General features: G+C 47.6%; 2 protein-coding genes across 2 annotated transcripts in view; one reads left to right on the top strand and one right to left on the bottom strand.

The window, feature by feature from the left end:
- Positions 1–1,459: 1,459 nt before the first annotated feature.
- On the bottom strand, positions 1,460–5,485 carry SNU13 (small nuclear ribonucleoprotein 13). Its single transcript, XM_068401529.1, has 3 exons — positions 5,373–5,485; positions 4,354–4,474; positions 1,460–3,373 (listed from the first exon to the last, which is right to left on the bottom strand). The coding sequence occupies exons 1-3, from the start codon at positions 5,373–5,375 to the stop codon at positions 3,111–3,113; spliced, it is 387 nt and encodes a 128-aa protein (XP_068257630.1). The 5' UTR covers positions 5,376–5,485; the 3' UTR covers positions 1,460–3,110.
- A 1,348-nt stretch (positions 5,486–6,833) lies between these two features.
- The window catches only part of MEI1 (meiotic double-stranded break formation protein 1), a 39,336-nt gene continuing 31,883 nt past the window's right edge, over positions 6,834–14,286 (top strand). Inside the window, exons 1-6 of the mRNA XM_068401899.1 lie at positions 6,834–6,950; positions 7,294–7,417; positions 10,346–10,396; positions 12,117–12,190; positions 12,864–12,969; positions 13,531–13,734. Of these exons, the coding sequence (XP_068258000.1) occupies positions 6,834–6,950; positions 7,294–7,417; positions 10,346–10,396; positions 12,117–12,190; positions 12,864–12,969; positions 13,531–13,734 (676 nt within the window). The remainder of the gene's footprint in view (positions 6,951–7,293; positions 7,418–10,345; positions 10,397–12,116; positions 12,191–12,863; positions 12,970–13,530; positions 13,735–14,286) is intronic.

The raw sequence follows: 14,286 nt of genomic DNA, 5'->3' as shown, positions 1-14,286 counted from the left end.
ACACTGGCTCTACCATCTTTGCATCATAAAGACAGCAAAACTCACTTCAATGAGAGTAAGAAAACAGAATGGTCTGTGTTAATGGCACCACATGAATTCAAGCAGCAGGTCAAGTCTGTGTGCTAACAGAGGGTATAAATGTGGTGCATTACTCTCCTACTCTCCAAACCAGCCAGTCAGCATCAGTACTTGTAATCAAATGGGGTTCTTTTCCATCATTGGCACTGTAAAGATTATCAGCAGATCATAAAGGAAAAAATCATTACTGGGAAGCAGTAGCCAATCCTTTGGGCAAAAAGACAGCACCTCACAAAGCTGCACAGCCAGGTCTCCTATTTTAAAATGGTAATAGTAAAAGCTGGTTTAAAAAAGTAAAAAAAAAAAAAGGCATGTTCCCTTGAAGGCTGCAAGCACTTACCCCAATTAACTAACTGGAGAGCCCCTGTGTCCTGTAGGAAAACAAAAGCCCTAAACAATGTTTGAAGGAAGGACACTGTAGGAGCTTTTCCACCTCTGTAGCGAGTATGAGTCAGACTATTGTGTAGGCTTCTGTACTTAAATCTGTGCTTTAAAAAACCAGCAAGCTGTGGAGAGTAGCCCTTGTTACTTCCAGTATTTTTTTTAATCATACCTATGGAGGCTGCATCTGGGGCTGTCTATATTTTGGTTTTTAAACTTCCGCGCCTGGCGTGCCCCACTTGTCTTGCAGTACAAGACGGTTAAACCCAATAGTCATTGCCCTTGCTTTAGAAAACAGTACTAATTGTTTAGCTGAACTGTAACTTTCTACAGGATGCAAACATGGGATCCATGAGGTATCCATTTTGGTCTGCGTGGCGTTTTTAGGGATTCCTGTGTTTGGCAAACAAACTATTGGGCAACTTATTGAAGAATTAAGTCATATTAAGGTCGTGCCCGTGCTGTAGTGTGGCACACGTATCAGAGCCAGCTGTGAAGGCCCTCTTGGCACTGCGACCACCCTAGCTGTGCCATCACGCTGCTCACTTCCACCTCCACAGCTCCTCTCAAAGAGCAGCTAGCCCATGTTGAGCTCTGCAGTACTGAAGCTACGTAGTCTATTATAATTTCAATCAGCCTGCATTATAGTAGTTATTTTTAATAAAGGTTTGTCTAAGCAATCAATTTATTTTGCCCTTCAACAAAGAAGTTACTGTAAATGCTTGTCTTAGCAAGACTTGAATGGAACACAATAAAATAGTGAGACGATCTTGTCCTTAATTCTGTGAATTTTCATTCCCCAAATGCCTTTGTTAACTTCTCTGTTGGCTTGCTAACCCCCAGGCACACAATATGTTGCAGGCTTTGGATGATTATGGCGTGTTTTGTCTAGGTTATTAGATCTTCCTCCTGTCTTTTTTTTTTAAAGCAGGCTATCGCATTAAGCCGAAGTTCAACAGGGATGGTGATGGAACGCTTCAGAGCAGAAAATTTAAGACAGTTTTGCTTGCTCAAGAACCCTTTATTTCTGCTCCTTATGTGCTTTGTCTTACATCAGCTGCCTTGGCGTGGTACAATAGGGCAAGTCCTTTGCAAAGCTGTGGTTTTAAACACAACTAGCTCAACAGTCAGCATCAGTAGAAGGGAAGAGCAGCATTTCTGAACTTCATACAAATGAAAGGACTCTCAAATCATGGTATTAAATTCACCTCAGCAAGGATATTAGTTGTCAGCCATTTACAAAAATATACAGATGTGATGTCTTTAGTCTTTCATCAGCTGAATTCATCTGCTCGGGATGTACTTACTAAAGGCGTGACGTTAGTGCCTCTGTGGAAATATTACAGGAGAACTTATTTTCCCTTCTGCTGTTGTACCTATTGGTCTTCCCATGCTAGCTTTGCTTTGGCGTCCTGCAAGAGAGGACAGGTTTGATATGACCCATTTCAACACAGGTTTAGACTCCTCTGCTCAGAGCAGTGAGTGGATTTATTATAAAATATACATTTAACTGTAAAGCTAGCTTCATAAAACCCCCACTAATCTAGAATGCTGGTGGTGCTTCACACTCTTCCAGAACATGAGATTCTCTTCTTGAGACGTGTTGCTTATCTGAAAAAGTAGTTGCTCTCTACTGCCTTGGCCATGACTTAAAAGGGTTTATCCTTGGACAGGTGACTACAGTACAGCAGCTTCCCTAAAAGCATGAGATATGTAGGGCACTTGTCAGCCACAGCAGGCTGCTCTCTACCACGTGTTTTGTACTTAAATACCCCAGGAAGCCCACGCTCATTGATACAGTCCACACAAAGAAAACTGAAGGAGTATGAACTACTACACTGAAGTAGCTGTTAGGCAATCTTTGAGCAGTTTAGCTTTACAAGTAGGAACACTGAGTGAGTTAGTTGCAAATGCTTCCACGAGGGAATGACAATTACATTTAGCTTTGTCAGCAATTTTATTTTTCTTAAAAAGTCAGTATTTAAAAATAAGCGAGATGCGAAGTGATTTCCTCTTGTGCACTGCCATAAGGTTTCTGCTCCCTGTACACCTCTTACAGGTCTCTTGTCTGGTTTCAAGAAGAAAAAGGGTTGTGCTGTGTCTACTGATCTTGGCTCCATCCGCTGCCACACAATAGCCGCTACCTGCCTTATACATGGTCTACGCTGCTGCATCACTTAAAGCAACAACTCCAGCAGTCTCCACGTGCACACTGCACGGGCAACCGACGTGCCTTATCCTCAGTAGGCTAAACCGTTAAGAAGCACAGAGTTACTCACACCTGTTAGAGGCTGAAGCTTAGCAGAAATACTGCAACGCAGAGTATGCTAATGGGTGGGTTAAAAAAGCCCTGACCAGGCAGACATGGAGATAAGGGGGGATTTTTTTTTTTTTTCTTTCTTTTAAACATCAAACAAGAAATACAATTGTACAATCACTTTTCAAGAAGTAATACAATGAAAATGAATGTGTTGGAGTGGAAAAATAGAAAAGGGGGGGGAAGGAGAGGCAGTTAACACTAAGAATTAAGCCATTATTAAACAAGAATGTCATGTTTTAAAATTAAACACTGATATCAAAACTGAAGCTAGACATTAATTCCCCCTGACTTCAACTTTCCTATTCCACACACACTTAAAACTCATGGGCATTTAGACCAACAGTCTTTCTATAGCTTGCTGGACAGACTGGATCTGAGGCTTTAGTTGTGACCCCTCCTTGATGGTGATGGAGCAGGCAATGACAGGCCGGGAAACACCACATGCCCGGCCCAGGGCTTGCTTGGAGCGCACAAACACATAAGGTACGTTCTTGTCCTCGCAGAGGAGAGGGAGATGCAGGATGATCTCCAAGGGCTCCGCATCTGCCGCCATCACAATGAACTCCGCTATCCCTCGGTTCAGTGTTTTAGTGGCTGTAAAAGAAACTGAAGAGTAAGTCTAGGTCCTTCTGGAAAGCACATCTAATGAAAAATTACATTGGGAGATGTTGAAATCGGCATGAGCAAGAAGGAGATCTAGCGGTAGCATGAGGACAGGCCAAAGGAAAATGGCAGCTACAGGGCCAGGGAGGGGGTTATTCACAGGGTTGCACCTGGGGTATTGTGCCCAGTGTTGCCCTTGAGCACAGCGGAGAGATTCACAAGGGAGCAAGGCCAGCCCAGGGCTGCTGACAGGCAGGGGGCTGGGGCACACCACGGATGAGGGGAGACCGAGGGAGCTGGGTTGGTTTAGCCTGGAGAAGAGAGGGCCGAGGTGGGAGTGGGGGGGATGTGGCTGCTGTCTTCTACTGCTTCAAGGGGATTGCAGAGAAGATGGAGGCAGACTGTCCCGTGTTGCAGACTGACTGTTGCCTCAGGGAGATTCCGGGGACATACCGGAATTTTGTATTTTTTTTTCCACCCCATGAGAGGGGTTTAAGCCATGGGACATGGGTCCTGAGAGACTGTGGAGTTTCTATCCTTAGGGATTGTTTTTTTAGAAGTTTGACTAAGCAAAGGCCTGAGCAACTGTGAAGGCAGCCACTCTGAGCAGGTTGCACCAGAGACCTCCAGACATTCCCTCAAACACAAATCTTTTTATGATTCTGGCTTGGCATCTGGTAAGCCCAGTGCCACACCACTAAAGTATGCATGATCACAGGACATGCACCAGAAATGAAGTTTGGGCATCTACCAGAACTGCATATAAATGTTGAAAAGATTACAGCTTTGTTCTGTCCCTGAATATTGCTTAAGCAGGCCAGGAGGAGGAAGAAGGAGAGGGACACTCGCAATATCCAGATCTATATAGTGCTAGTGGCACGTTGCTAGAGAGAAGAGACAATCTCTAACCACAGCTTCTCACAAAATCCTTGCTATAATTTCTAGCACACTTCGCAACACACAGGTCTCACCTTCATTGGCTCCCTTACGTAGCTGCTTATAGTTGCAGGATTGCTGCACAAGATCCAGTAGCGTTTTGGTGAGCTGTGCATCAGCCAGGGGGTAAGCTTTGGGATTCACGTCTGCGTCACTCTAAAGAAAGGAAAAAGTACAGAGTATTATAACAGGAGCAAAGGGGACTTTGTTCTGAACAACACTACACATGCATCATGTCCACCACATATACTGACTATTGGAGTCACCTCACCATTCTCAGTTGCTCTGAACATACACTAAAAATCCCATTGCATTTTATTTATAAAAAGGGATTCTTCTCATATTCAAAGCAGACAGTATCTCTGCTCACAGACGGCCAATTCAGATCCTACAAGCTAAGAGCAGTGAACTTACAGGACCATCTTCAGGCATTTGCTACCACGGCTACTATATGAAATGAAGCGTTTCGTGCACGAGGAACAAGCTCCTGCCAGCAGCAAATCAACAAGGTCAGGACGAATTTTAAAGGAACCCCGAGATGAGCACATATCGGGTTTATTTCTGCAAATTACAAGTAGCTTCTAAATATTAACATCAACGGCGTAGTGGCACAGCCACGAAGCCACGAGCGGCAATAACGAGCGGCACTGCCAGAACAGCAACTTCTCCAGCTGCCGTGGCTGCAGCCAACGCAGGCGCCCCAGGCACGGCCGGCCCCCTCCGCCACCGGAGCTCCCCCGCCAGCCGAGCACATGCTCCCGCGCCCCGCGGGGGCACAGCGGGTCCGGGGACGAGGTGCTGGGGTCGGGATGCCGAGTCTCCCGCCACTCGGTGCCCCCACGACCGCCAGCCCCCCCCGGGCTTCCCCCCTCCCCAGGGCAGCGCGCCGAGCAGGAGACCCGCAACCAGCTGCAGCCCCAGGGCCCGCCCGCGCCTACCGGCCTCCACGCGCTCTCTGCCCCGCAGCCACCAGGGAGGCGGCGCCCCTCCGCCCCTGGCCCTCCCGGCGCGGCGCCCCCTGAGGAGGAGGCGGCCAGCGCCCGGCCCCGCTCACCATGGCCGCGGCCTCGGCTGGGGGCGCGGCGCGGCCCGGTCGCCCCTCTCGGCCCAAGTGCGCTGCGCGTGGAAAGGCAAGAGCGCTCCTGTGCGCCGCGTCGCCGCCGGAAGTGAGGCGGCCGGGTGGCGGGGCGGGGCCAGGGGCGCAGCCTCCGTCCCTGCGAGGTGCGGGGCCGCATGGCGGCGCACAGGGCCGGCGGTCAGGGACTCTGTGACCCGGTTCTTCATCCGTAGCCGTGCGGGTGGCGGCACAGGCGCGTTTCTCTAGGGCGTAGTGGTGCTGTATGAAGCATTACACGAGCTCGGGCACTGCAGCAGTGCGCGCTGTAACAGCGTGACCGGTGGGGCACAGACGGCGCCCGCCTTGTTTATTTCTCTTACGCCGAGCCGAGCTCAGCACCGCGGCGCCCCTCACTGCTCCGCGGGGTGCTCACGCTGCGCAGCAGCACCGCACGGGGAGCACGGTACCTACATGGCCTGGCTGTGCGTGATACCAGACGGTTTAGTAAAAGCAGGACTCAAAGTAGGCCCTAGAAGCCCTGCTCTGTGTAACCTTTAGACAGAATCAACTTTTCTTTCAGCGATTTTCCTTTCAGCTAAAATAACTGCACATTCTGAAGCTAACAGCGTGTTCTGAAAACGGTCTGCTTCCGGGACTGATAACACTTAGAGTTATAGTCATCACTGACTTTTGCTTGCGCTTAGTCTTAGAGAATCCAAGGTCTCTGTTAAATTCCTCACTAATTACAAAGAAGGGCCAGAGATAAACAAGACTGTAAGCAACATCTTTGTAGTATCTTAAATGACTTGATTCAGAGCTCTGGGGCCAGGAGCAGAGATAAAGCCTGTTAAGAACCAGAACAGGATCATCTCCTTGGAGCCACCTGCATGTGTCAACAAAAAGGCCTCGACTACGCTTGTGCAGAAGCAGGGTTATAAAGTGGACAGCATCACTATGGGGGGGTTACGACCACTAGAGACCCCCAGAGCCCACCCAAAACCCAATTTAGTAAGCATGTGCAAAGACAATTATATACTAGCATATGCATAAGGTTTCTTGGAATAGGTGGGCTTTACTCGGAGTTGTATGAATATTCATTTTTCTATAACGTATATAGAGTGTGCTTTTGTCCCCGGGTGTGCATGCTAGGAGGAGAGATCCCCCACGCACCCAGCGCTGCAATAAACCAGTGTCGGCTTTCTAAAGCATCACTTGGCTTAGAGAGTTTTCTTGGTTACTATTTTCCAGTAACATGCAGGGGAACGGGTGACCTACAAAAGCACCCTATAAAAGCGTGCAGCCTTGCGGGAGAGGAACGGGGCAAGGCAGGGACGCAGCCTCCTCAGGCTCCCGCTCCGGGAGCTGCCGGGAGGGCATAGATGGAGCAGAGCGGTGCTGCCGCCTCCCCCCGCCCGCCACAGGCAGCGGCCCCGCGCATGCGCAGGGCGCGGCGGGGCGATGGCGGCGGGTTGCGCGGCGCCGTGCGGCGGGCACGGGGCGCGCTGGGCCCTGCCGCTCCGCCCGCCGCTCTGCCTCGCCTGCGCTGTGGAGACCCTGGGCGACGGCAGGTCTTCGGTGGGCAGCGCCTGCCCCGCCGCCGCCGTCCCTTCCGGGGCAGAACTTGTCTCCGCCGCCGGCCGTGGAGCGTTGGCCCCTCACAGCTGGCGCTGCGGCCCCCTCAGCCGTCCCCACCCAGCCGCCCCCCTCAGCCGTCCCCACACAGCCGCCCCCCTCAGCCGTCCCCACACAGCCGCCATGGCTGCCCCTTCTCCTACGCGGAATTCGGGGCTGGGGGTGGCCGGGTGTATCACCTTGGCCCTGGCTCTCGGGCCCTGGTGGCGCGCATCCCCCCGGGGCGGTGGGAGCAGCGGGGTGGCCTGGACCTCAGTGCTAACGGGTCGTTGTCTCTGGTCCGTAGCTGGTGCGCAAGAAGCACGTCCTGACCCGTCTGCGCGATGCCCTGGCCTGGCAGGCGCTGCCAGTCGTCCAGCTGCTGGCACCAGAGGAGGGGGTCTGCGGTCATTTGATAGGAACTCTCTTTGGTAAGAGCTCTGCCGCGGCCTAGCGCAGCAGCAGGGTGAAGGCAGTTACCTTTATTGAATAGAGGTGTACACGTGAAGCTTCTCCACATTTGAAGTGAAAAAAAACAAACCAAAAGAATATTGAGGTACCTAATTCCATACTTCCACCATTCTGTGTTACATTTGTTATTAATCCCTGGGGAAAACTGACTGTCATTTGATTTAGAATAGGTGAATTAATTTCCTTATTCCCCAAGGTGCAGGACTGGCATGTTTATGAAGCTCTTGCAATTGTCTAAGGTATCAATGTATCTGTAAAGTCTTTCTGGAGAACAGGGAGTGCCTGGCGTATGACTCTTCCCTGAATGCCCTCCGCCTCCGTTCTGGTCTCGTGCCTCAGTGCTTTCTCTGTCTTGCTGAACTGTGGCATTATATGAAGATTCATACAGAAATGAAAGTGTGAGCTTAAAAAGGTGTTGCAGGATTTAATATCAAATGTGCAAAATACAAATCTACGTAGTGTTTTTCTTACACCATCACTTTACATTTGTAGAAATCCTTGTAGCCATAGGAGTGTAACACCAGCTTCTTTCTGGTGGGTCAGCCTCACCGCAGATTAGCGTTCAGCAAGATGTCAGAAAGTGCCTTTCCAGTAACAGTCTCTGTGATCTTTAACATCTCTTACTGGTTTCTCTTTGTATAGCAATGCTGTGGGAAAGGTCTTTGAAACATTGTCTAAAATCTTGATGGAGAAGAAATAGTGGTTGTCCTGGTTTTGTGGGGATAAAATTATAGAATCAATTTTCTGTTACATTTTGGTTTAGTTTGTGGTCAGCTGTGATATGGTGATTAAGGCCATTAGCAGTGACAGCTAGGGCAGCTGACCCAGGCTGGCCCACAGGTGTATTCTGTAACATTAACGTCAGGTTCACTATCAATGGGAAAGCTTGCTGGGGCTCTTTGTACTGCTCTCCTCTTCTTTCTCTCTCAATGACTGCTATTCCTGGACAGACTTGCCACCACTATGTGGGCTAAGTATAACTTTGTGTCTTTTGTATTAGTATCGATATTAGTTTTCTTATTTTATTAAATCTGTTTAAATTTCAACCCACAAGTCTCTCTCCTTTTCACAATTGAATTTCTCGGTCGGGAGGGGACATTAAGTGATAGAAAGACTGGTTATTGTTTATCCCTGGATGCAGGCTAAATGGAGACAGTGGTCTAAATGAGGGAACAGTGAAGCAGGAAGAGAAAGGTGGAGGGTATGAATGCGAGTGCATTCAAAGAGGAAATATACTATGTTCCTTTAATTCCATGATCTCATTTGCACATCACAGTTAATTATTGTTCTTTGGGGGAAAGTAATTTACAAGCCCCTTTCCCTGCCTTGATGCACTGAATAATTCAAAGAGTGTTTGCCCAGTTGATTTCCCAGCACAAACTGTGTTCTGCATGTTTTGGAGGCAGCTTTGTTAGAAACAGAATTTTGTGCAGGTTTAGTTCTCTCCATTGCACAAATTTTTATTGAGCGCTGTCTGCACACATAATCCTGTACAGGTGTGGACAGAGTGGTGCTTCTGGCCAATTTAGCCCTACGCTGTATGACCCTAACACAAAACACCCCAGCAGACAGGGGAGCTGTGCTTGTATTTCAATGCTCATCTGCTTTTAGATAATAATTCTCTCTCTCTTTAAGAAGCTTTACAATTGGATAGTTTGGGGACAGCTTTGAGATTTTACTGTACTGGGTGTAACTCCTAGACCTGTTGGAATCCCAGTCTAAGCTTGGGGCTACAAACAATGACAGGTACATTTTGGGTAGAGCTCGAATGAACCAAGGATCATATGATGCAAGAATGTAAGAGGGACCCCCAAAGGCTTGAGCAATGCTGTGGAGGATGTGTTAATAGTAAATTCAGGAAAATACATTCATTTTTTGAGAGAGAGTATTGGGATAAGCACAGGCAGAAGAAAGAGGGTTAAGAGAACAGAGGTGGAGTGTTACGTGTGAGGAGACGGTGAATTTCAGGTAAGTCTGAATTTCATGCAGCTAATATTGCAATGTTCACTAATGCTGTATGCAAATCTTTTCCAAAGTGTAAGGAAGTTACTGAGGATTGAGCAAATGAGGCAGGAAATAAGTAATTTCTTCACCTGCAGTGTCATAACATTGCTTTAGTTGGTCAAATTTCTGAGACATCATAGAGTCTCTGGAGGGGAGGTAATTTGATTGGATATGTTGAAACAAGTGGTTTGGTGTGGCCAAAGTGGGAGTCTGAACCAGATGCCTGATGCTGTAGGTACCTGAAGTTGGAAGAAGCTGGGAGGTAGTTTCTCATCTGTTGTGGTGTAGTAGAGTGAAACAGTGGCTTATTTTAATATATGCAGTCTTACGCTCTTGTTGTACAAATGACTTGTGAAGTGGTGCCTTCAGGTTCAATTTAACGTTGGAATAGTTTCTGTATGCTTTAAACCTGGTGTTCAGATTTGGTCTTGGGATTTTCGGTGCTGTGGAGGGAGAAGACTGTTCATGGTAATTGGTGTGAATGGAAGATAGAAAGGACAACTCACAGCTGGGCTCTAACTTCTATCATTCTGGAGTGTTGTTTCAGATGTGTAATATTGGATACATGCAGAAATGTGGCAGTGGTAGCAGTTACATGTTTACTTACATAGGTGGAGCCATTGACTTCAACTATAAAGTACATATAAAATTTGCAAGCGAACTGAATGTCTTCGTGTCCCTGTGTCCTGCTTATGGAGGTGCCTTTTGTGATACTCCCTGAGAGTATCCACCTTCCTCTGACAAAGTCAGGCTGGTGGCATGTGAAGCGGGGAAAACAAAGCAGTTCTGAAAAATATTTGCAGCTCTTTTTACACAAAGGCATTACAGCACTGATGATCATAAGCAGGAATGAGTTCCATGACTGATTGTGGTTTATCTTTCAGGGATGTTGCATACTGTGGAAGACAGCGGTGCCCTGGGCCTGTTCATAGAAGGTGAGAGGCAGATGCCATGTCTCAATTACTGACAGTTTGTGAAGGGAGGCTCTGTCTTGTTTGATAACTATAGTGAGATGCTCAGCTTCTACACAGTTTGAATTGGGAAGAGCGTAACTTTCTATCAATGCACAGTGACGAGCAGGCTGTTCCAATATTTGGGTGCAGGGGAGCACATGCAGATTTAAATATTTAGCGTTTCTCTCATGGGTTCTGTGTGTGCCATGAATTTAGTGTCAGATGGGTAACAGTGGTAAACAATGCCTCATGTTTGTCCCTGACCAAAGTCTCAAAGAAAATGGAGATCTTCCTGTAGGCTTCAGTGAGCTTTGGGATCTGCTGCTTTCTCCTCAGGACAGGGAGTATTTGGGGTTTACCTGTACAGGCTGCAGATTCCTCTTTGTGAGCAGTCCTTCATTTGAAATCTGAAGGAAACACCTGCAGGGCTGACAAAGGAATATCTGCAGTCCAGTTAACCTTGGGCATCTCTGCTGAGTCTAGTGATATTAGCAATGCAATTGTTTCCTCCTGTCCAGCCATGAAAGATGAAAGGAGGTGTGAGTAGCTCTTTCCAGAGGGGTTTCAGTTTTCAGGCACTTGCTTGAAATGGTGTTGAAAAGGTGAGAAGTCTTTGTGTTGTGTTACCAGTCTGTTGAGAGATGGATGCTCTCAAACAGAGGAATTTTAATTTAGTGTTACTTAACTCTTTTAAGTTTTTAGAGATTCTGAGAGTTCGGGGCAAGAAGGGGCCATTAAACTATCTATAAATCACTTGTCTCAAGATACGCCTCTGCTGAGATGCGTAGCTTGTTAGCTAAAGTAGGTCTTCCAGATAAACCTCCAGTATTGCCCTGGATATATCAAGAAATGGTGAACCTAGAAGTCTCTGGTATTTTTTTTAATGATGCTTTCCTAGACTACAAATCAAAATAGTGTGTTTTTCAAATGAGTCACGCCATGACAGCAAGCTACATCCCAGACAGCCTTACCAAATCCTGTGGAACAGTGTTCTGCACAGTGGCTCAGTAAGGGGGCTGTTGTCAAAACTTTTATCTGCTGAACATTCAGGTGCCCAGGTTCTACAAATACCAGAACAGGAACTTTGCTTCCTGAAACTGGTCCACTGGTATACATGTGGAGGCAGAGGGAGCCTGCCAGCATCAGGCAACTCCCTTGTGATTTTGTTAGGGAAACCTCAGGTGATGTGCAGCCAGTGCCTGGTAAACATAGTTTCTTGTTAACTCCTTATAGCAGCCAGAGGAGGAGCTCTCAGTCTGCATCTAAGGATACTCAGCAGTTTCAGTTCTGATATCTTCTCTGGAAATATATGTTTTTAAAGGCTAATTTTCATACTGTAGGAAGCCTGCTCCATTCAATTACCAGAAGTTTTTATGCTTTTAAGCTAGGGCTTTGTTTCCTTCCCTTCCTGGTTCTTTGTTTACTTTGTGTCCTGATGCTCAGTTTGTCACTTGCAGTTCATTTCCATGCATGGTTCGTAGTGCAGCTAGAACAGGACTGCTGTAATGTTGCTGCAGAGAACTCGAGCCAGGCTATCAGAAGTAATAGTGCTGGGAATTCCGACATTACCCTGCTCTCTCAGCACCTCAGTGCTCATTTAATTTCTAAGCTCTTTGCTCACTGGTCTGCTGAAGCCCCCCTGTGGAAGATGGATTGTGAGTGCTCTTGGGTGTGAATTACTGATCCTGTTTCTTCTGCCTAGTTCTGGTGCGGCTTGTAGTGGAGCTGAAGTCAGAACAGTACTTACGCTGCATTTTGGATGAAAGCCAAAAAGAGGTCAGTGAAGATGAATTCCCTGCCCTTCCTTTCAATCCTACAGAGGTTGAGGAGATGGGAATGAGTGGCCCTGCAAGACTGCAGTTACTGCGCTGGGATACAGCCTCTGCTGCGGTGTGATGTCCCAGTGCCAGCTCCCCTGCTGTGATTTTGGCAGTATTGGTGTCTACCCTGGAGTTTTCCTATTGTTCCCGTGATGCCTTGCAGCCATATGGCTTCATGATGCTCTTGTGAAGCTGTGTGCCTTCCTCAGATTCTTCTTTTCCTACCTTACTGTTTTGTTGGAGCTTTCCCAGCCTGTGCCATGGGCTCTTGCGCTCTTCATTCCTAAGTTTGAGATGGTCCCATGGGGTACAAAAAAAGGGAAGTAGCGAAAGTGGGGAGAAGTTCAGCTGGTTCATCTGCTCATTCATGTAAGAGCTGGAGGGGAGAGAGAGGAAAAGGAGCAACAAGCAAGAGATTTTTTGGATTAATTAAAAGACGTTTTTGAGACTTAGTGGTGTGTTCAGGTATTTCCTGTGGTTTATCCTAAGTGGTGAAGAGGACACGGCTTAGGAAAAGATCCTGTTCTGGAGGATTATGCATCACCAAGAGCTTGCAGGTTTGGGTGCATTTCTGCCTTTGTACAGTGTCCTCACCAGTGAAACATTTTCTTTCTCTGTCTCTGCTACAGCTGTGCAAAGCAACTACCATGAGAGGCAGCCTGCCCACATTCACTCTCTTGGGCAAGCTGGCAGATGCCATCCCAGGCTTTGCTGATATACTGGTTGTAGAGCACAGTGAGTAATGTGTCTTGCCCCACTGAAGGGTAGTGTTCACAGCCCTGATACACATACACATGCATGCACTCCACTGTCGCCCATGTGAATTCATGAAAGTCACACAGGAAGCCTGTCCAGAAGTTGGAGTGGCATTCAGGCCTTCCGGGTTGCAGGTCAGTGCCTTCATATCAGGCTTGTCATTGTGCTCTTAGCTAGCCTGGCAAAACCAGCCTCTGTGAACTGGGGTTTATGGGTCTGCCTCACAGGCCATATACATTTAGTTTTTCTTTCCTTGGTCCAGCCCCTGGGGGTCTGGTGAGCAGGCTTAGCTGTTTGTGGAAGTAGCTGGGATGATGACTCTTCATATGGTGAACAGCAAGCTCCTCTAGCCATTTATTACTGTACCTCTGCTCAGAGGGACAGATGGTGGTGAGCACATCACCGAATCATGGCATTCATTAATCTGCATACACCAGTCTGTCCAGTGGGCTTTCGCAAGTTTTAAAGGGAAATAGGTTCACGCTTTTAAAAAGTCAGTTCATTGGTGTGAATGTTTGTTGTTTCTGTTCCTCACACTAGGTAATTTAGTGGATCATCTGCTGGTGGGCTTGACGTACCCAAATGAAAGTATAAAGGCTGCTGTCTGCTACTTGTATGGCAAGCTGTACTCCTCTCCTGTTGGCACAGAACAGCTCTCAGCACACTTTAAAGAAAGGCTCAGTGGTCTCTTCTTGAATACCTTGGGGTGTGCGCAGACGAAGGAGCTGCAGTTTAATTGTTTGGGTAAGGCATTGCTGAGAGAAACTGCAAGGTGTGAGGGAAAGCTTAGCATGAGGAAGAAATCCTTGGCAGGTTTAGATGCTCTAATGTGGGTTGTTCCCTAGAGGAGCTTTTTGCTGCTTGTCTGAAGCAGTCAATCCTTTCTGTTACTCCATAGCAATCAAATGGCCCAGACCTGCTGCTGAGCTCCCCCAGCCCTCCATTGTCCCTCATGCCCCATTTTTGCCTAGCACTGACTAATCTTCAGAGTCTCCTCCGAGCTTGCACTGTGGCCTGTCCTGTCTCAATTTGGTGTTTCATCCTAGGAACAGACCATCCCTCAAAGTGTCTGAAAGCAAACATTATGCACAGACAGGTGGGTCTTGTAGAGCAGTGGGATAGAGTCTAACAAATATGGTCTTCAGATGTGGGACATCATGTTATTTAGGTTAGAAAGCTAATGTGAAAGTGGCACTTTCTTGTGTTTATGCTTCCAACTGCACATATCAACAGTTGCTGGGGAGAACAATTTCAGCCTTTCTGACATTGCTTGTTTGTAAACCATCCAGGGAATTC

The sequence above is a fragment of the Nyctibius grandis genome, chromosome 5 (genome assembly GCF_013368605.1).
Source record: "Nyctibius grandis isolate bNycGra1 chromosome 5, bNycGra1.pri, whole genome shotgun sequence".
Classification (NCBI taxonomy): domain Eukaryota; kingdom Metazoa; phylum Chordata; class Aves; order Nyctibiiformes; family Nyctibiidae; genus Nyctibius; species Nyctibius grandis.
The sequence above is the reverse complement of the archived record's forward strand: the minus strand, read 5'-3'. Positions and strand labels throughout refer to the sequence as shown.

What these genes read in the sequence shown, in the direction of transcription:
- SNU13 (XM_068401529.1), bottom strand. An exon ending in ACGTAAGGGAGCCAATGAAG is followed by an intron (nt 3,374 to 4,353) that starts GTGAGACCTGTG and finishes TTTCTTTTACAG; the next exon opens with CCACTAAAACACTGAACCGA.